Source organism: Epinephelus lanceolatus, chromosome 11, assembly GCF_041903045.1.
Source record: "Epinephelus lanceolatus isolate andai-2023 chromosome 11, ASM4190304v1, whole genome shotgun sequence".
Lineage (NCBI taxonomy): Eukaryota > Metazoa > Chordata > Actinopteri > Perciformes > Serranidae > Epinephelus > Epinephelus lanceolatus.
In genome coordinates, this window is record NC_135744.1 from 28086688 (window position 1) to 28109762 (window position 23075).

Here is a 23075-nt window from a genome sequence, read left to right on the forward strand (position 1 = left end):
AGGGAAATTCTCTTTTGCCTCCAGTCTTATGGTCTCTCTGGCCAAAAAAAAAAAACTACCTTCCTTTTTGTCCCTTATTACACACACTACCTAATTTCCCAAAACACAGGGTAAGGAGATGTGTCACTGCTCTGCTTCCTTTTTAAGCAGTTTTACGTAATGACAAGAGACAAATGGCAGTGGAGAAACGGAAGCAAAGAAGAACTATCTGTTTTTCCCTCGCGCTGGGTCCCTTTATCCCCCACCTCCTCTGGCGTTACTAGGAATTACTTATCCTTCCTGGTGATATTCCTGACAACGCAGCACTAAATTCTGCCTCCCTCACACATTTCCCCTTCTGGTGTGTGTCTGAAAGTGTGTGTGTGGAGGATCTGGGACGCAGGTTTATTTAAGGAAAGGCGTTGGTGGCATTTGTGTCACCTGAGGCCCTTATTGTCCCTGTGAGAGATGGTACCACTAATCACTCTTAGCACTGATACAGTATGCAGATCAGGATGTGTTATAATCTTGGTTTTTGCACTGAAGTTTGGTGTTGTGCCCGTGAGGTTCATACTTTCCCCTATTTATCTGTGGCATTATTGGAGTTGAAGGCATCCTCTTGTAGCTTTTTTCCTTTCAAAGGTCCTTCATCTGTAAGTTGTCCAAAATGAGTTAACACAATTACCCACATATCAGGTTTTCCTTTAAACTCACCATAGACGTAGAGTGTATATTCAGCACTGCTGGTCCCTAGGTGATTCCCGGCTTCACAGCGGTAGGTGCCATTGTCTGTCTTGTTGAGTGAAGTAAAGGTGAGCTCCCTCCCCTCTACAATCATCCTGTCCAGGTCAGGAAGTTCACCCCCGTCCTTTGTCCACATCACAGGGTCTGGCCTGGTAGGTTAGAGGATGTGAAAGAGAAACAAGGCACACTTCATGTCCCTGTCTGAAGCATTGTATAAAAGGCTGACATCAACTAACGCAGAATTTGAGTGACTTACGAGGGGTTTCCTTTGGACACACACTCCAGCTTTAAGTACTGGCCCTCCTGAGGGAAAGCGAGGGAGTGGGTGATCTCTACACGAGGAGCATCTAGGACAGACAGAGTGTGGGTGACAATATTGAATACGTTTAACTTTTCCATGGTTATCTCTGCCAAAAAAAGGTTCATCCCAGTGAGTTTTCCTTGAACAAAATCCTACAGTTTTCAAAATGTAATTATTCAAGATGTGAGTTTTGGATAAAATATTACATAAAAAGAACAGTGATTTATGATATGTCCTTATAATAACATTGTCCCGATTCAAACACAGTGCATGGAGTTTTTCATAGGTGATAAATTATTACATTTTCTTTCCCAGCTTAGAGGATTCTGCAGCTGTAAAAGCATTCTTAGTTACTTCCTCTTTCATGTGTATTTCTTTATCGGCTTCTGTCTGTATACGCAGTCCACGTGTGTGAGCGTGTGCATGTCTTAGTGTGTGCACTCACAGTGGACCTCCAGGACTTCAGTGGCCTGCTGTGGTGTCTGTGCGAGTGCCACATGGTCCACTCTGCAGGTGTAGGCCACTCCATCATCATTTCTGTCCACGTGCAGCTGCAGAGAGCTCCGTACTGTAAATGTCTTCCCACTTGCATTCACCTCTTTGGCACCTTTGGAGAAAGTTGCATACTGTCACAGATGCAGCACATTTATCTTGCAAGGAGTCAGGGCCACACATCAACGTGATGCCCCTGTGTTTAACAGTTTGGTTGAGCCCTGCTTCACAACGAGACTCCATCAGGGTCTTCTATCTATATAGACAAGGACTTTTCATGCCATGCAACAAGCACCTAAATGAAAAATTTCACAAATTCTTCATACTGACATCTCTGTAGTGGTGCTTGGGCATTTCAGTGCATCCACATGGACATGAGTATCCTGGTTGACTTAAGAAACCCAGATAAGCTGTTGCGTGCATACACCTTGTCCCGGTCATTAAGTGCTGCCAACTACCTGCACAGGAACGGCAGCCAAAGCGCCTCACTTTTGTCTGTTCGTAATGAAAGAGGCTGTGTATTTTCATCCACTGCTTGCCTGTTCTACATGGTGGTAGCGACAGGCTGACATCAGTTGAAGTGCAGGACAGTGTTATAGAGTAGCATGGCTTCTCTCAGGAAATCAGAGCAGAGAAGACATTAGCAGTAAAGCTGTCAAATGGTTGCAAATTTACAGTGTTGGTTTCAGATTAGTGTTGTAAATATCAAAGCACCTGCACAAATAGAATGCAGAAATCAGTAACCGGCATAATAATATTTATCATGTATATGGAGATATGAATAACCCCATTCCTCTGCATTACATGTAAAGTAAACATCATATCCTGAATGAAATCAAAACCAGGATAATCCTCAGAACTGGGATACTCATGACCACATATTACATAGGTGTTTTTGGACCAGAAGGACTTTTTCATAGCTCTAAGAAACTACCTCTAGGAACCTCTTCATGTGCTGTGTTTGCACCATAAGAATACATGATTTTGACTCATCAAAGCTAAAGTGATATTGCGATACCACCCGTTGGCTGACTTACAGTACGTCACTTCAGTGTTGCTATTGGCATTGCAAATGCAAACAGAAAAAAAACCCTTGAAGATAAACTCTCTTGTGGGAGCTCCCCATTGGGCAGTTCCACTCAGGGAGTCTACAGAACCGTTTGGTCAAAAAACGCCTCATGATTCCTAAAAAACTCATGAACAGAAAAAGGTTTTAGACCAAAAAAAAAAATCAATAATCAAACAAACAAAATTATCAAATGAGAAAAAAGACCCAGCTCACGTCACCAGCTCATCTCCAGTCCTAAAGCACACATCCAACACTTGTCTGAACTGTAACAAAACCCACCTGACTCTCCTCTAGGTCAGGGTGTTTTCGAATGTAATGTGTATATTTTCACTGTAGGCGAGGGGTTCTTAAAGTTTCAATGAGTAATTTGCCATTTAGGGAGCCGGCATTTTGATCGGCCGCCACATAAGAAAAGTGTGAAAATAAAACAAAATCTCTTTTCCATCTTACTGTCATGTTAAACTGTTGACTTGTCCACTAAAATCGCTAACTTTTGCTAACAGCACTGATGACAGAATGTAATACTTGTGATACTTGCTAGGGGCAAGTTGACATTCCTCACCTGACACTTGTTAGGGTGGCGCAGTTTGATGTAGTGTGATGCATAGCTTAGTAGCGTATTAAATGTAACCTATTGGAAGCAAAAGTATTGAAATGGGCTGCAGATAATTAAAATATGCATTGCATGTAATGTTCAGGGGCTGCACAAAATGTTTTGAGGGCCACCACTGGTCCAAGGGCCACACTTTGACAAACTACGCTGTAGGCCTTCATAACCACCTGTGGCCTCACCTAACATCTCTGCCTGAGGCTTCTTGGGCCTCAGTGCTCCCACACGATGTCTAAATCTCACCAAACACTTTCATGCACTTCACTTCTACCTCTCCCTCCAGTCCTTGTACCTGACATCCATTTCTAGCCTCACTGGGACAAAAACATAACGAGGGCCAATCAGACATTTGGCAATAACTTCAATCAGTCTTGTTGCAAAGTATCATTATGCACAGTCCTCTCCATCTGTACAACCTGCTCTCAGAGCTACCCCTTCAACACCTGCCTTGTAATAAGAACCAAACAGCTGATCCACCTCTCTATGCCCATCAACACCCCAGTCATTGCCAAGGCATTGGAAAACTCCTCCAACCCAGTTTCGTCAAATTATCTACATGATGTCCTGAAATTTGGCTTGCTCCTTGATCACATCATTATTGCTTCATTTGCCTCCCCAGTGATATCAGCCTTAGATAAGCCAAACGTGTTTGATTAAAGTTTCACGACCAGCCCTCATGACACCAATCTTTGACCACCACATTAGCGTCCTTGAAATCTTATTGGCTCGCAATAAATCATCATGCCTGAAAGCAGTGATGCCTAGTAGGTAAGAGACACAGACTGACCGGGAAGAGACTCAAAATAACCACAAGGAAACACAGAACGACTACAAAGAGACACACAAACAGCTACAAAAGAGATGCAACATAGCTGCAAAGAGAAACAAAGAGACTCATAAGGACTACAAAAGGGGGCAAAACAACCACAGAGACATTAAACAACCACTAAGAAACTCAAAATGACTACAAAAGAGACGAAAGAAACACAGACAAAAAATAATTACAGAAAGGCTAAAACATCTATGAGGAGACACAAAATGAGCACCAACAGACAGAAAACCTCAGAGAGATGATTACAAAGAGACGCAATATAACAAAAAGAAACTAAACAACTACGAAGCCTGTGTGTCTTGCTCCCATGCACAAAAGTTGGTGGGGCCTTTCGCATGTCTCTGCCCAGGGGCCCAATGTTTCATAACTCGGCATTCGGTAGAGAGGTCATTTGAACAAGAAGGTTACAGAGTTGACTCTTGCACCACTGATTCCCTCCGTCCCCGTCAAACTGTCCTTGAGCTTGACACTCTGTACTTGGTCAGGGCGCCCTGTGCACGGTCCAGATGACCAGAGTTTCGACACCACACAGAATGACAGTCCAGTGCTAGACTGAGATCCTCTCTGCATACCTAAGAACACCTCATTAATTCTTGCTGTTTTACACGTTCCTATTTACCAGCCTGAAAAAATAAAGCTAAAGTAAGAATAACCCTCAGAATTTAGGAAACATCAATGTCCTCTACAGTGATCCTCCACGATTTCATACCTAAATAATTTAGGATCTGTTGCTGTGTTCAGGTACTGTACCAGACAACATTTGCAGATGCCAATTTTTTGATGAAGTCTCAGCCTACGCACATGACATGAATGTTCTCCGAAATTCAGACTGTTAAGTATGCGTTATGTAATACAAATGACCATCCTCCTCCAGACTACACACTTAAGCCAACATTCACAACTCACCACCGCTAAGATCTGCTTTTACTAGCTGTAACTTAATTGCTTATACGCATCCACCTCCAAGCAGGTATTTATAACACATCCTTCTTTTCAGTCACATCTGTTCAACCAGTCTGTTGGGGGTGGTTGGTCTGCTCGCACCATGCCAGCAGCCAGTATTTTAAATCATATCAAACCTGCTCATCCACACTCCTACAAGGTTTTTCTTCATAAGAGAGAGAGAAAAAAAACTATAATGCTGTGTTCAGCTGTCCAGGCTTATCTCTGCATTCAGGTGTCGCCCTGCTTTGTGAAATCATGTCCCTTTTTCTTTTCTCATCATAGCAAATTCAAGCAAGCATCAGTGTATGTACAGTGTCTCTCTCTCTCTCTCGCTCTCTCTCTCTCATGCTGGCCGCCTTTGTTTGTATGTCCTAAAGAGACTGTTTACGCTCCATATCCTTCTCTCCTCTGCGCTCATCTGCTCCACTTTCTAAGCATTCCACCCCACTGTCTCCTCTCCCTCTCGATTCTGCCAATCAACTATTCCACTCAGTCACTTCCCCCCAACTGAGGCAATGAGCCCGCCTCCCCTAGAGATGAATGACTGACAGGTCTGCAGTGTTAGCAACATCCACCCAGACAACAAGGGAGAGGGGAAAAATGGCTGGGTTTCTTCTCAAAGAAGAAATTGCTGGAGACAAAGGAGAGAAAGAAAGAGTGTAGGAAGGAAGAGGACATCGAGTTTTTAATATCGTGGCATGCTTTAGCAGCTGCAAACATTCTCCTATTTCTAGTAGTTATTCCACGTCCTCATAGACTGCTTCGCCCTGCCTCTTTGTCTCTCCATCAGTTAAACTTGTCTTTCTCCTCCTCCTACAGATATACTGTTTTCAATGTCACCCTATTGTTTTTGTCTTTTTCCTCTATTCTCTTGTTATTGTACAGAGATGCAAATCCCCTGCTGTCCTGATGTGCAAAGTAAAACCAAGCCAAGCCAGCACGTCATTGGAATGGCTAGCAGCGGAGGCTATTTAAACTGAATCGTCACTGAATGATGACGAAGCCCATCTGATGTCACCTCAACCTATTTGGAGGCAGTCAGGCACGATTTGACCTCCACAGATGGTCATAGCTACCCTGACATCACCCATTGGTTTATGGACTCCCTTTTGTGAAGCCGTGGTTTTGGTATTTTGGCCATAGCTATCTTACCCTATCCTTAGAGCCAGTCCGAGACACCAGGGATCAGCACACCCGGGACCCTGCCCTTGCCTGCCGCCCCACGCGCAATGCACTCAAACCCTGATTTCAGTCCCTGCAGGTGGTGGACCCACAGGGTGACAGCTCCATGTTACTTATATGGGCTGAGCCCAACTGGCACACATGGCCCAAGGCCCAGCCACCAGACACTTGCTGGTGAGCTCCCCCCAGGTCTGGCTCCTGGTGGCCCCATGCCGGGTGAGATGCTCAAAGTCTGAATATTCCATTTCATCAAGGTCTACTTGAATCGCTCTTGGTCTGGCCCCTCCCCTTGGACCACTTTCCCTTGGGAGACCCTACCAGAGGGCTATTAGCCCCGCACAACACTGCTCAGACACACAGAGAGAGATGGCCTTAGAGATAGGGTGAGGAGCTCAGACATCCGGAGGGAGCTCGGAGTAGAGCCGCTGCTCCTTCGCATCGAAAGGGGTCAGTTGAGGTGGTTCGGGCCTCTGATCAGGATGCCTCCTGGGCGCCTCCTGATGGCACATCCCACTAGTAGGAGGCCCTGGGGCAGACCCAGAACACGCTGAAGGGATTACATATCTCATCTGGCCTGGGAACGCTTTGGGATCCCCCAGGGAGGAACTGGAAAGCGTTGCTGGGGAGAGGGACGTCTGGGGTGCTTTGCTTGCCATGCTGCCCCCGTGACCTGGCCCTGGATAAGTGGATGAAAATGGATGGATGGATATCTTGGTTTTTTGGAGCCAGACGTGACCGAAGTCAGACAAGAGGGTGGGGCTGTGGAAGAGTGAGGGGTGTATCTGACTCATACTGTGGTGATGCCTGCAGACAGCCTGTCACTAAAAGCAACCCTGCCCTTAATTATGCATAATTAAACTAGCTATAGAGACCAAAACCTTTTTTTTGTATCGGGTTGTAAGATGTTAATTTCTGCTGTAATGTTGGGCATTTTAACATGGATGTCTATGGGGACAGACTCTGTTTGGAGCCAGCCTCAAGTAGCCATGCGAGGTACTGCAGTTTTTGGCACTTTTAAGTTAGTTTCATTTTTCATCTCCAGAGGTGTCAGCTTGCTTACACCAAAGAAAGGTTAAAATAAAATCACTGTATTACAAAAAGGTTATAGCACAATTTTACTTATGTCTTTACGTCAATATTTTTGTCCTAGCACAAGTTTGAAAAGGGGATTATAATTTACAACGTTTTCATTTTTTAAAAGAATGCCAATTCAAAATAATTTGTCTGAATAAATAAAATATTTCTATTTAAGAGGTTCTTCACTGACAATGTGAAAAACATTATCGGAGAGATCGCACTTTCTATACAATTCTGCTGTGTGATTTCAGTGTCTAGACCCATTTAGATTCTTGTCTCATGGCGATTTGAATGGACTCTGATTGCCTCTGTGTGATTCAGGATAAGAGTACTGCAAAACGTGCTCTCACAAAGTTCGAGTTCATTAATATCATTACTTGGTCCAAAGGCTTCTTAGATCCACTTTAGGAACATAATAACAGTTGTCTAACAGCAAGCAATACCTCATTGTACGTCAGCCTGTGTGCACTCGTGGCTTCTGAGCCATTGTGTGTGTGTGCACAAGAGTGTGTGCGCATGGGTGTGGGTGAGAGAAGGTATAATTGGTCTATAAATATCTTATCACATTTTAAGTGCCGCTGAAAGGAGCAGCTGACATGAAGCTGCCATTAAAGCTCAGAGCTGTCAGTCAAAAAAGTCATCTGGCCAGTCTCATGCCACTGTTAGTTTGTCCAATCAAGAGATTTTTGGGGAGAGTTATTGTTGGAACTTTTAAAAAATGCTGGAAATGATATTATATAGCAGCTACTGCAGAGTGTCCGTCAGTACTTATATCAAACTTTCTCTCAAAAAAAGTCAAACATGGAGTCTTAAATGTGGGGTGTTCTTTTCTTTTGCAACCAGTATGTGATTTAAAACATTAAGGTATTCAGCTACTTCAGGATAGAGGCCACATCACTGTATAGCACATTCTAAAGTAAATAATATAATGTTCCTAGAGTATAAAAGAAACAAAACCTAGCTGGAATTCTCCTTATATTTACATTTAAACAGGCGAGAAAATTAAAAATGCATCTTCTTTAAGCTCTTGAGCCTGTTATCATGAATATGTATAAATTGTAAGTGCAGCCAGCCAGCAACCCCACGTGTATTGTCTACAACTGCCCTCTCACACATTATACTGTTCGTACATGTCTTGGCTCTCCTGCAGCTTTCTTACATTTTCACACAATCTCCATGATTTCCTTTAAAAAATGGCAATTCAAAATGCACAAATATGGTCTCTGTCACCCATGTGCATTTGAAAGTGTTTATATATATTCTTTTCAAATACAGAAAAAATGCACACCATCCTACCATATTCACCTGTGGAACCTCTCCTTAACAAAAAGCCTGGCAGTATTTGGCTGTGACTGCGGCACACTGTTCTGTGGGTGGGTGCTCAGAGCTCTGCATCGTTGGTGTGAGCCAAGACAGAGCCTTGGGGGATTAGAAATGGAAACGACAGGCGTAAAAGAGTGAGAATCTGACCCTTTTATGCCATTTCACAGGAGAGAGGGACAACCCAAGAGGAGAAGACAGAGGGACGGACAAGAGAGACATAGGAGGACTGCTGGGGTGGGTTTGGAATCAACAACAACAATAACAGCGAGAGAGCTGACTAATCCTGGCAGCGGGGGTCCGAGGGCTGACTAAACATACCCTGAACTGCATCCCATCTGAGATTTAAAACAATTTGCATGTAAAATCATCTGTGGGTGAGGATAATCAAAATATGTAACAGTACAAATCACTCATTTAGGTCCTGTAAAATTCACAATGCAAACAGAAAACACTATGTTACCAGATAACTACCAAGTCTGCTTCCCTTTGCCTTTAAGATGAGCCGCACAGCAGTAGGTATGACTAAACTTTAAAACAAGAGCACTAATACACAGCAGGCTCCAGCTCCAGTGAGGTGTGGAGATGATATATTGCGCCGTCCACCATCTTCTCACATATTCTGGCTACTGTGCAGCGTTCAGGGAGCCAGGCCTGTTGGCAGCCTGTAAGCACCCTCCCCTGCCTGACCTGTCTTACCAGGCCAACTGTGCGCTTAACTGACGGGTGACTACGACCAGGGAGCGCTGTTGAGTTTCTATCAGTGCCTGGCAGACCCGTCATGATGTCCTTTCTGACGTGAAACTCCCTGAGCATTCGCAGCTAAGAAATGTCTGCCGTGGATTCATGAAGACGGGGCTTTTTTCACCGGCCCTCAAAAGGAGAGGTCTGGTCGGTCTCAGTGCCTTGGCATTTAAAACTGGACAGGTGCTCCACCTCCAGGATGTTGCTCTTAATGGGCATAGACAGAGGGTGTAGCAATCTGATGTCCTCTTCTTTCGCCACAGTGCTCAAGTCTAACTCTGTTAACCTGATCACACACTTATGATGCCAGAGACAGAGAATACGTTAGATACACCTCTACCTGGGCATATTTAATCAAGGTGATACAAGTTTAAAGAAAGAAAGAAAGAAAGAAAGAAAGAAAGTAGAGATGGTGCATGAGATAATTGTGCTAAAGATATTTCTGCTCTTAATTCTACCCAACTTGGAGAGTTTGACAAAAATAATTTCACTTAAATTTAGGGTTGGGTTTATAGGGAGACATTTATATAATAAGTATGTTTTCTTTAGTGTATAATCACCTGAAAATAATCACTGTGTTTTTGTTACTATGAGCCATTTTTATCTACACTGGGAGCAGGACCTCATCTACAGAGATCACAATACTGCACGGCCACGTTTCTACAATAGCCCAGAACAGACAAACCAAACACTGGCTCTAGACAGGGCCATTCACGTTTTCATGTCAGCCACCTTAGTTAGCAGCCCCCCGCAGTGAGCCAAACAGCGCTGTTGAAATTAGGGCTGCCACTAACGATTATTTTCATTGTCGACTAATCTGTCAATTATTTCTTCGATTGGTCGACTAATCATTTCATTGAAAAATATGTTAAAATGTTGAAAAATGTCGGTCTGTCTCTCCCAAACCCCAAAATTACATCATCTAATGTCTTGTTTCATACCAAAGGGTTTTAGTTCACTGTCACGGGAGAGTGTGTAAAGCTGCCAATATCTGAAAGTAAGAAGCTGCAGTAAGAGTATTTTGGGGTACTTTTATAGTACTTTTCTATGAAAAATGACTCAAACCGATTAGTCGACTACTAAAATAGTCACCGATTATTTTAATAGTCAATTAGTCATCAATTAGTCGACTAATTGTGGCAGCCCTAGTTGAAATACAAATTTTTTACATGAAGCTACTTAGGGTTTTTGCCTGTTTTAATCACCTGGGGCCTCGTTTATAAACATGGTATATGCACAGAACAAGGCATTTCCGACTGCCACATGGAGTGCTGCTGGATCTCTGCACAGCATTGGGCCTGGCGTTACAAAGAAGCAACCGCAGACACCAAGCTATGCCGATGCTGTGCTGCGCAATGTGGCACAGCTGAAAAACGCGCCACTACCGCTTTACACGGCTATTGGCCCTGACCCCGACCTCTATCCGCAGGCCTTTTGGCCAAATGCTGCTGCGCGCCAGCGTCTGGATGTGATGCATCGCTTATGAAAACAAAACGTATTTTAATAATTGAGACAGGAAAATCAGAGTGTTTGTCAAACAATTATGGCAGCTGTATTCTCCACTTAGAGTGTTAATTCAGTTAGTGCGAAACATCCCTCAGTTTTCTGTCCAAATAAATCACCGCAAATAGCCTTAACACCTTAATATTGGACCACTTATTCTTGACTTTTGAAACAGTCTGAGGCAGCAGCATTTATAGCATCTGCCAGCAGCTGCCACGCCAGTGCATTTTAGCCTTATTAATGCCCATATTGAGTTACCAGACAACATTGTCTTTCTGTTATCAACCTCTCCAACAAGAACTTCAACTACACACTGTACAAAGTTTTTTTTTTTTTTTTTAATCTTTTGTTGCTACGTTTGGATGCTCCTCTTTGTGCTGTTTCTTGTTAATGAATATTAATTCAGGGCGTTTCACTGGCCATTTATAGGCACCTATGGGTGGTGCAAGACGGTTGCTCACCTGCCCCAAATTTCAAGTTGATTCTGATTTATAAAGGGAAACTGGTGTGGGACAAGCGTGTGCACTGTGTTATACATCAGGATATTTTTGTACGTAAGCACTTTCTGTACTTTGTTTGTATGTTATCTTTAGTCACCTTTCCTGTGCACAGTTTTATTAACGAGGCCCCTATCGAACAATGAACACTGAAGGAATCCTAACCGGGAGTTCACGCTTGGCACGTGGGAGAAGTTTCAGCTAGTTGTAATCTGCAATCTTCAGTGCTAGATGCCACTAAATCCTTCACACTGCTCCCTTAAAGTTGTGATGCTTCAAAGAGATGTAAAATAGCATAAAACCAGAGAGCACTGCCTCATCTGAATGTTGATGCTAATTAATATACCAATCTAGTAGATATCAGCAGATCTTATTTAATGTGTGTATGTATGCAAGTACTTTTGTGCTTGTGCTGTACATGTATACAGAATATAAAAGGTGAATATGCGTTTTTGTGTGTGTACGACTTAGACATCTTTTATTCATGCCACTGTGACTTGCAGGAGCCATCTTGAAATTACATCTTTAATGGTCATTGATCCACTGCACCCCAGGGAGCTGGGTAGCATAAATGTAGTCCCAACACAGACTTTTTAAGTAGTGTGCAAGGTTGTCTAACACTGCCGAAGTGACTGAAAAGGTATTTTTCTTTTAAGTAAAAAACATCTTTAAATTCCTGAACTTAATTCTTATCTTAGCGCTCACAATGTCACAAGCAGTCTCATCAACTTTAACATCATCCTCTTTCAAATGCGCTTCAGGAGCTACTCTCCTCAATGGCTCTTTTTTGAGAGAAAACCTTGGAATAATGATGGCCACCTTATTCTGTTCTCCCTCACAGTATTCAAGGACAATTACCCATAAATGAAGAAATAGCCAGCACTTTTTGATAAGGTTGTCCAGTCACTGTTAGATTCCTCAGCGAACGGGCAGACTTGAGTGATAGCGTGCTGAGAAGTCAGCAGACAATGACCTAAAATAGTGCACAGCATGTCCGCCGTAATAGTTCCTTGTCCTTGACTAACAAGTTTGACAACAGAATAGGGATGTGACCGTGAGCGAATTTGAATCAAATCTTTGTGTTTTCTTCCTTAAGCCCCCTTGGAATAGAGTTATCGCGTAACATGATGAAGCAATAACCTCTACAGTTTAGGTCAGAGAGTATGATAATACCACTCCGATAGCGAAACATCCCCACCCTTATTTGAAATAAATATTCATTTCATCTCCTGCCTTGCTTGGTCTTCACACAGCTCCCCCTGGTTCAGTGGTGTGTAAACAAGCGCTACATGTGGTGATATTGGCAGAGGTCTCTCTGGGTTACGGTGTGTAACTGAGATAGAAATATATCATTACTGGGTGGGGACTGAGGGGATCTGAGGGACAAAGAGACTGAGAAATAAGAATATTGGATTCCGTTCCACACACACAAGCTTATGTCCTTACATGCGGGCTGTCTGCTCCATCTGTCTGTTTTGCTCGCACACACGTATACTCAGATACACACACACTTAGCATAGGGTGTCCGTTAACTGCATGCGAATGGGTGATGGACCGCTCCAGTGGCTCTGCCGGTAATATAATCTTCTCTATTCCCCCAGATCCCACACCAATATGTCACAATTGTCATTTATTCCCAGCATGGTCGCCCACAATCAGATGGCTTTTCGCATTGAACACACCCTGATCCTGTCAGGATGATGAACACTTCAAGTGCACTCACATACACCGACACGTGCATGCATACATTGTGTATGAACATGCCCTTTGTGTTTGCTTGCTTTCATGTTTATTTTTTTTTGTCGATTTAAATATGTAAAGAAAGACTGCCGGAGAGTGGCACGCACACAGATAAACTCTCCATTAGTGAGATACATATATAATAAGTCACACTGACTGTCCATGTAACAATTTGCACCTTCTTATTAATATGAAGAAAGGGGACCAATTAGTGGCAGAAATGCACTTCTGGTTTGTGGAGAAGAATTAAATGTGTGAATGTGTCAATCATAATCTGGAGAACGTACTTTTTCCTGAGCTGGACACGTCCTGAATATGTCTGACAAATGCTTCACACTGAGCGACGGATTGCTAATTAAAAGCAGACACCTACTTGTCAGGAAAGACAGGATATTAATCAAGGGGATCAATGCGTCCTTCACCTTTGACACCATCAGAAGCCTTAGCATATATACTTGCTTTATGTATAATTTCTATGGATATGAGAAAAAAGACAACAGTGACAAGGTCAGTTAGGGAAAGAATCTACATAAAAGTTCATGAATCTGGCTTGATTAGCAGTGACCTTTTGTGGTTGAAAAATCAAATTTGGACTTCATCTTCACTCTGTCCAAAGTTAGCGGGTGGGATTAACACATCTTTACCTCCCTAAATTTTAAGCTCAGAAGATGTTCTGAATAGACCTGATGACACAGATTCAATATCATCTTCCAACTCTGGTTAATTAAATGGAAAGTTACCATGATATGTGCTTAAAATTGTGTGCAAAACCAGCATTGATTTGGACTTATCTGCTTGCTTATCTGGACCCTGGGAGACCCTAATGCCAGATAGCAGGCTGAGCTGTCTGGGCTTAAGCCGGGGTAGAAAGGGTGTAATGGCAGACACAGAGAGAGCTTTTCAGTGAATTCAGCGAGGGACAAAAACGTCGCCTCTGATCAAAATTCTTGACGAGTCCAATAGCAGATGTGACAAGGATCTTCTAATCCGACATTTGGATAAAGTCTCAAGGTTCTGCTCTGTTTTGGGACAATGTTACCAGGATTTACTAAGATTTACTAAAGAGAAAAATGATGATCATTATATATTAGAGTTTCTACACATTTTCCATTTACACTTTTCTAGACTTCTCTGTAGATTTTGCAAAACATATTTGACATCTAAGTACAAATAGCTAGCCCTTGGAAGACATCCATTTATCCATTACTATTGTGACCATTCAGTCCACACTCCTGCGCAGAAAGTTGGACGTCTGAGAAGAGGTAAACTGTCGTACCTATAGTCATATTATTTTCCCTTATATTTGTTTAGTCTCTTTTATAACTAAGAATGGAATATGAGCTGAAAAAAAGTTAAATAATTTTATTTTAATAGCATCTGTGCAGCCTTGTTAATTGTCTATTATAGTGGTTCCCAACTGGTCCAGCCACGGGGTCCAGATTTCTCCTTCGTCATTAGCTCAAGGTCCACACAGTTTAATAAATTCAGTGTCATACTTGCGTTTTGCCATGTCATCGAGCTAGTTTGCTGTCTTTGTCAAGTAGCTGTCTATTAGTCACTCACTCTACAGCAGGAAACAGCACTTCATAGTAAAAGCTTTGTTCCAGAAATTCACTGAACTAAAACTTAAAGTCGAGGAGTCAGGTCCACAAACGGGAAGGTATGGTCATGAATAACGTTTGATAGGAAGGTGGTATAGACTTGAAATTAAGCTCTACTCCCCCATTTTGGACCCTTCCGCATCGATAGAGCCCACCCCCGACCTTCTAGGATGACTGAAAGTGGGTGAACTCAACATTCGAGGAGTCAGGTCTAGATACAGGAAGGTATGATCGCGAATAACTTTTGATAGGAAGGTGGCATAGACTTGAAACTAAGCTCTACTCCAGCATTTTAGGCCCTTCCGCATCGATAGCCTGTGGTCCATTCAGCACGGACCTGTGACCCACTTTTGGACCGCAACTCAGCAGTTGGGAACCCCACGTCTATGGAAACAATGATGAACGCAGCCACAAAGGTGTGGTTATCTTACACAGAAAAGATAGTCCGTTTACTTCTCTGATGACTACATCACTGCATAAGTAGAATATCTGGTTATCTATGATAGTATGTTTTTACGCAATTCAAAGACATTGCCACATTTTCTTTCAAAGTAATTCAGTGAGAATGTCTGTATTTGGTTTAATTTTTAGGCATTTTGGGCAGAGCTGACTGTGAAGCACAGGCATAGAGGAAGCTCTACGTGTTTAGTTGCATGTCATACCTCTTGTCTTGTTTTCGATGATATCAAGCTCACTAATTTTATATTTTAAGAAACAGATTGGGGCAATCACAAATATTTTCCAAACTATCTTTTCTTTTAACCATTCTTATCCAGACCTGAAATTACTAAAAACAAATTTAATACATTTCCATACTGCACAGTAACCCTCATATATACATACAAACTGGCTCCTATACTATAAGTTTCGACAATGTTAAGTGTTTAGGGAATATGCAGTACAGATTACATTTACACAGAAAGGTGATCCTGAACACACTATTCGTGTCCTTTCCGGGCAAAGAGCTACAACCTTGTCACAGTGAATAATATACTGATATAAAACTGTGCAAGACCCAAATTAAAGGGAGGAGTGTGCCAAGATGAGGGAAGAGAATTATAGCATCTGACCTTAATGAGAAGGCGTATCCTCCTGAGACTACCTTCACTTCAAACCACCAAGGATATCTCTGACTACCTGTTAACTTCCCGTGGTAAATTAAAAGAATGTTAAGTCCTGGCTATGTTTCCATTTGCCTTACAGGGAGTTCTTCTTTCAGTAGTGGGCCAACTGGGAGAAGCAATAATCACCCGCAGAGACACAATAAGCCTGTAAGGAAAAATACTCGTGCTGCTAATTAGTGTATATTCTGCCTCTATAAGCTTCATGTTCCTCAGAAGGGTGATAAGAGGAAGTATAAAGTTGAGTGACAAACTACTGTAATACATCACTAAAACATGGTGATTAGTTAGATTAGAAAATGTAAAAAACAATATGCGACTTGGGGATCTACCCATTACCAGCATTTAATGAGTAAAAGACTAATACGATTACTGTTTATGAAAGTGCGATAATGGTTATAAGGAGTATCAAGCATTCCCTTTCATACTATTGATTGAGGTTCCAGTAACAACTGTGAGGTTTTGTCAGTGTCAATAAGCATACGCATAAGATGACTATTAACAGATAACATCCTGATTCAGTCAGGATGTAGCCTTCATTTCACTTTCACCAAAGCCACCAAACTACATTTGAAAAAACAACAATTTTAGCATGTATAGAGTCAGCATATTTTCACAACTAACCGTGTGAACTAAGGGTTTATTTCAACCAAACTATAGTAGGTGATTTTTAGAACAGTGGAAAGACAAACCAAGATGACACTTGCGAGTTTTATTTTGTTTTTGTCGACTTGGAATTAAGTGTGTTTTATGATAATAAAATTACTGCTTATTTAAATGGAGTCTGGTGGCTTTGGATATAGCGATTTCAGGGCTGTTTCTAGTTAAACAAAAAGGATCTTATCTTTAAACAAAAGGGTCTAACCATGTAGGGATCCTTTCCTTTATGTTGCCACACAGCTATAATGACAATCTGAGCCTATCGGTGGCAAAAAAAAATACATACGCCACAAGTAGCTCCACTGTAGCCCTTTTGCTCAATATTGGATCAATTTCAAAAATGGTTGTTCCCATGAGTCACTTTGACACAAAAACATGGAAAAATTGGGTCCAGTTTGAAAAGATACCCTATTAGGTGTGTGTATTAGAAACTTGTATTGCAAACTTGTATTATATTGCTTGTACAGTCATTGAAAAATAGGAAGAAACAGGCGCTCAATAGAAGACAGACCCAGTCACTGTTGTGACAGCAAAGAAGCCCCAAAAATACCTGATAGCTCAAAGAGAAGGTATTACTATGCAAAGTTAATAAGCAAAAGCGTTGCATGCTTTGGCACACAAAAAAGATTTTTGTGGTTTATTAATCTTTTGTTAAAGCAGTGAAATAAATTCTGTGAAGTGTTGTGTGTTCTGCATCCAAAATGCAATTTAAGTTGAAAATTTTCTACATTTAATTGGGCGTTTAAGATGTGCAACACCTGGCTACTTGTTATTCTCACTACTGAGTTTTAGTGATCTGCTGGGTTACACAAAGATTCTGACAGTGTCTTTCCAAACCTGCATTGTTTTTTTGGCAGTTCTAATATAAAAGAAGAAAACCTGTGATTCTCAATCGTCTCAATCTCTTTGTTTACACTTGCAGTCATTTAAATTAGAAAGGGGTGATTTGCATTTTGTTATCTGCCTTTAATCTACTTTGTAAAAGAGCATAGACGCCTTCGTAAAAAAGTTCTGCAACAGTGCGGATGATCTGTGACAGTCTGTCCCTCTGGGTTCTGCATTTTATTTGATACAGAACTGCATCTGTTTCTCTCTTCCTTGTTTCATCATTTCATGTCCCTAGCTCTCTTTTCTTTAATATTCTCTCTCATTCTCTCCCTCTCTCTCTTGCTCTCCCGTTCAAACAATTACAAAGCGGATGGTTCATCAAGTAGAACAGAGCAGGAGCAGGGTGGAAATGAGGTGTGTAGTCCAGTCACTGTGATTTAGAACAGCCCTCTGATAACAAGGGAGGTTAATGTATCGGTCTCAGGCCAGAGGACACATGCTGAATCTGCTCTATTAGAAACAACTTGTTCGGAACAAAAATACACCGTAGAGACATCAGCTGCAGCAGTTTCATGGTGTTGGTTTTATGAAAAAGACTTTCTGCCCATTTTCAAAGTATTGTAATACGCAGATTCATATTTTCTGGCACACTTGTGCTCTGTTTGTTTATTACAACACACGGTCTGAGCCACACTGAAATGTGATAATCAATATTTTTTAGTGTCTGACAACACCGTGGAGTTTGGGAATGACTCTACAAAATTGTGGGCCTAATTGAGAAGTCAAAAGGAAACTATAGCTTGGAAATACTGGTCGATCTGTAAAGCCTAATTATCATTTTAGCAACATTACAGATGATCACACACAATGATAAATTTCATCTTTTTAAAACTATAGAAAGTAATTAAGTGGCTTCATTGAGAAAAATGCTAACGATAACAAATATGTAGTCCAAATAAGGAGTAACATGTTTGATTGATTGATTGTCTCTAAGAATCTACATGTAATGTTTTTAAAGAAGCAAAGGTGAAACCCCAGATATACTGTCTGTATGACATCACACCAAGTAGCAACATCAAGGGCTAAAAAATGAAGCCAACATGAAAGTGCCAAGAACTGCAGTTCCTTAAATGGCCACTTGGCTCTGAACAGAGAATAAAGTCACGCTCCCTCTGTGTGTGTTGTAATCCAAGCTAAGTTAAGGGCATGCCCGCTTTGAGTGACACTGAGTGAGTCACCTCAGGTGACCTCTGGTTTCAAGAATCCAACAAGGTTACGGCCATACTGCTCAATACCAGGCTTTAAAATGGGAGTCCACAAACCAATGGTTGACATTACAGTTGCTACGTCCATTATTTGTATGCAGTCTATGCATTATGCACACTGTGTTTGTGTACCCATAGCAGTGATTCAGATGTACATACAGATACAGATTTTACCCACCTTTGACCTCTTTTTCATTTCTGAACCAGCGCAGGTCAGCGGCAGGCTTGCTGCCCTGAGTCATGCAGGTCAGAGTGATGTGGTCTCCCTCCATGGCAGGCTTCGTCAGGCCATCGATCTCTGGCTTCTCCGGCACACCTGAAGGACAGAACAGGAATTCACAGCGATGGAAGTAATTCACACACAGCGGTGTGTCATTATGTAACAATAATATTGTTATGCCTTAATGGAAATTCTCCTCCAGTTCGCGCTCCTGCGGGGAGATTAGAGGGCAGACTACAGAGCAGCATACCCGAGCAGAGTCCTGCTTGAGAACGCATTGGGGAGGAGTCTAGCTGACACAGCGATGGACGGTCTCTATCACTGTTAGACCATCCTCATGCTTAAGGGTCGGTTTACTCAAATTACAGAGGAACATATTTTCTCACATACATCTATCTAGTGGTATCTTGCTTTGTAGATAGTTTAAATGTTCTTTGGCCACGTTGTGATATCTGTCTGTAGAAGAGAATAGTTTTCACTGGAAGTATTTTCTCCCAACTTTATTATATCATCATGGCTAAATATCAGAAGGTGGAATTAAAAACTATGTTTTTGTGTTTGTAAATGTGGGTAAGCAAAGGCTTCTGACCACAGAGGAGGCCAGGAGGTTGTATAGCAAATGTTAATTACTGGCCTTTCCTATAATGAGTGTTTTTTAAGTGTGCAGAGTCTGCCCTTCTAATGTCGATGAGCAATAAGTCTGCCTCAGGCTGAGTGACTGAAAGGTCTGTCAGTCAATGCCATTGACTGACTATGGCCTCATCCGTCTCACCACCTCTTGTAAGGTTTATTACCAGATTTAAAGGTCCTGCTGTTTTCTTTTTAAAATCCTCTTGAAGGAATAAACTTCACACACAATCCAAACAATGGCCGCTGCTGGAGGATACAGTATGCAGTGAGATCTATCCCTCCTCATCTTACTAAACGCTATACGTTTTCCTATGCAAATTTCCTCAATGCTTTACAAGTGTGTGAAGTGTCACTGTATCTAACTAAGCACTGTGCTGCATAAGTATGTGAATGAGTAGCTGTGACTCGACTCAGAAGAGTATTTGATGTTTTTTCTCCAAGACTGCACGAGAACAGATCAAATACAATGTTCATCTTATACAGTCACGTTCCCCTCGGGTGGCTAGAGGCTGCTAATCCTTCTCTCTCCGTTTGTGTGTGCATGTGTGTGTGTGAGTATAGAGCTTTGTGGGTGCTTGTGTTTCTCTGTTCGTTTGTGCGTCATGGATTTAAACGTGCTGTGGTGTATTTGTGTGTGTATGCACGACTGTTTCAGCATGACAAACAGTATTTTCAAGACTGGATTTCTGATGCGAGGTGAAAAAAAGAGAAAAGTGGATTTCACTGATAGTTCCTGTGGCCAGATTTTATCACAATGCCTTCTCTTATTCTACATACTTTATATGGATGTATCTCATACAAAGTTCAGGAGGTCATTTCTATTGGAAGTTATTCAGAACCAAAATTTAAAATCAGTTACTATTATTAAAAATAACTGAATGCTGAGCCTGTTGTGTTGTGCATTTTTAGCCAAGCTGGTGGCATCGCTCTTCAGATGGCAATGTCCATCTGTCAGTTAATCCACCATGTGAAATTTTGTACCAGCATTCATAACTTCCAGTTGATGAATCCTAATGTCTCTGGTGATTCCCTGACTTTTCCTCTAATGCCACCATGAGGTTGACATTTATCTTGCCCCACAACCAGGTCAAATTTCTTATTTGTCCAGTCATTTGTTTAATAACTGCAAAAATGCTGTACTTAATGTTTAGTTCAATTAGCACATGCTGGAAAGCTAACACGCTAGACTAAGATGGTGAATGTGATAAACATATTACATGCTAAACTTTATCCTGTTAGTGTAGTCATTATGAGTGTGTTCTCATCCTAATGTTTGTGCTTTGAGCATTCTGCTTAAAGCACCGACATGCCGACAGAGACGCTGGCATGGCTGTAGACTGTTAGTCTTGTTGATGATCATTAGGGGTGTGTGAACATATCGATAAACTTCAGTATATATACTTGATATTATGTATTGTGATACTGTATCAATTCTCAAAAACACTGTCAATTATAGCTGCTGCGCAGCAATGGTCGGGGCTGGGCAATTTTAGGCAAAAATAGGCAATTCTGAGCAACACACACAACATAGAAGTTACATCATATAATTATGGCATGCCCTTCAAATTGTGGATGAGTGGCTGAAGTGATCAGACTCATAATATAAGGATAAGGAAAGAAAAAACTCAAGAACAAGAAAGTAAGAATAACATTAACTGCTAGCAATTATGAACAAACTGGCCTGATTTAGCTTAAAGCTAAACATTATCCATGGTGACAAAGATGAAAACATTTTTTTAAAATGTAAAAGTAGCTATTGGATAGACTCTGCATATTGACTGATAGCTAAGCCAAATAAACAGGGAAAAAGTGTTGATAAAGAGTATTTGTCTCTCCACAAAAATGCCTGGATCATAATTATTTTAACCTTAGTAGTCTCTAATCCACATAGCATGATGCCTGAACATAGGACTTTCACATTAGAATGTCCGTTCTGCCTTAGCTGAGACTTGAACTCACAATCTTCAACACCTAGAGCCATCCTCTATCTCACTGAACTAATTGGCAAACAGAAATGTCACATGTAGCTTCACAAATTGACTAAGCCAGTCACCTGTGTGCAAGACAGCAGCTGTTAGTGTGTAAAGGCAGATTTCAAATGGCTGTCAAAAATTCAGTTATTAAGACAAAAATCCGAAAATACACAAATTGCATCTAGACAGCATGGAGATGTTGGTAATTTGTTTTTAACAATGATTTATTGGCTCCATAAGTGAAAAACTGATGTTTAAAAATGCCATTTTTGCATTGACTCCAATTGTTCGCATGAGAGCAAAATTCAAAATGCTGTAAAAAATTCAGTTTTTGAGATAAAATTCTGATATTTTCCAAACATCATCTACCATGACTCCAAAATTTTGTCATTTTTTTTAATGAACATTGAAAAAGTATTTAGCAAGAATTTGCAAGTATATGTTTACAATACCATTTACAGTCAAACATTTTGATGCACTGTAGGCTCAATTTTCGATAAATCAAAAATCTGTGTGGATCGTTTGTATAGGACAGAAGATGTTCTGTAGCAAGTTTGGTGTCAATTGAGCAAAAATTGTGGGAGGAGATAGGTTTAAGAAGTTTTACAGTTTTTGAAAAAAACAGAGTGATGGACTTCATAATTTGCAATAGGTTTAAATGTACAAAAGTTTCTTCAGTATTGGGGCTACATTTTGGTGAAAGTTGCAAATCTGTAGCACATATGGTTGATTTGTTGTGAACTTTCAAAATTTTGAACTTTAGAGGCTTGCTGTAGCACCACCATCAGGACTATTGGCCTGTTTTTGCAGCTGAGGCAATCTGGCATGGGACTGGACCTTTGTGCAAAGTTTGGTGATTTTTCGCGCATGGGAAGTATGATTTCCTCGGAAGAAGAAGAAGAAGAAGAAGAAGAAGAAGAAGAAGAAGAAGAAGAACATGCAGCAAAACAATAGGGTTTGCCCGGACCCTAGTAAGTGTTTTAAGGTCCAGTGTGAGGGATTTAGTGGCATCTAGTGGTGAGGTTGAAGATTGCAACCAACTGAAACTCCTCCTGTTTGCAAAGTGAGCAGGAGAACTACAGTAGCCGGCATAAAAAAATTAAACCCGAATGGTCCTATCTAGAGTCATTGCTTGGATTGTCCATATTGGGCTACTGTAGCAACAACATGGCTCATAAACGGCTCATTCTAAGGTAACAAAAGACAACGATTCTTATATTTTGGTGATTATATATAGGGATACATTATTATATTGGCATGTCATCGGTATCGGCTGAGATTGGCTTTAAAATGAAGTATCAGAATCAGCCAACATGCTTTTTCTTATTTTGCACAATGAGTGAATATTAAATACATTGAAAAGTATTGTATTTCATGTCTCCATCTGCCAGGAGGCCATCATGATAAGAGTATGCATGCATAATATGATGTTAATTCCACTACAATAGAGACTTGATGATCACTAAAATTAGGTAGCAAAAAAAGTGGATACATCAATATCAGTATCAGTTATCGGTCAAATGAGTTGTTACATATCGGCATATCAGACATCTGCATCATCATCATGAATATTATATATAATTTCTGCCAGTAGATGCCTCTAAATCCTTCACACTGGACCTTTAAATATTGAAAATCAGACAGGACAGGTTGAGGTTGAGGAGAGGTGTGCACACAAAATACACACAAATTGTGCACACAAATTAAGTTATTACAGACTGACCTTGTGTAACAGTGCATTC

General features: G+C 41.2%; 1 protein-coding gene across 3 annotated transcripts in view; it reads right to left on the reverse strand.

Annotated features, from left to right (window-relative positions):
• Window positions 1-23075, reverse strand: part of cadm2a (cell adhesion molecule 2a) — a 290934-nt gene that overhangs the window by 29059 nt on the left and 238800 nt on the right. For all 3 annotated transcript variants that reach the window (XM_033641073.2, XM_033641057.2, XM_033641065.2), the window contains 4 exons: window positions 18689-18826; window positions 1470-1631; window positions 980-1070; window positions 694-872 (listed from right to left, as the gene is read on the reverse strand). In XM_033641073.2, the coding sequence (XP_033496964.1) occupies window positions 694-872; window positions 980-1070; window positions 1470-1631; window positions 18689-18826 (570 nt within the window). The remainder of the gene's footprint in view (window positions 1-693; window positions 873-979; window positions 1071-1469; window positions 1632-18688; window positions 18827-23075) is intronic.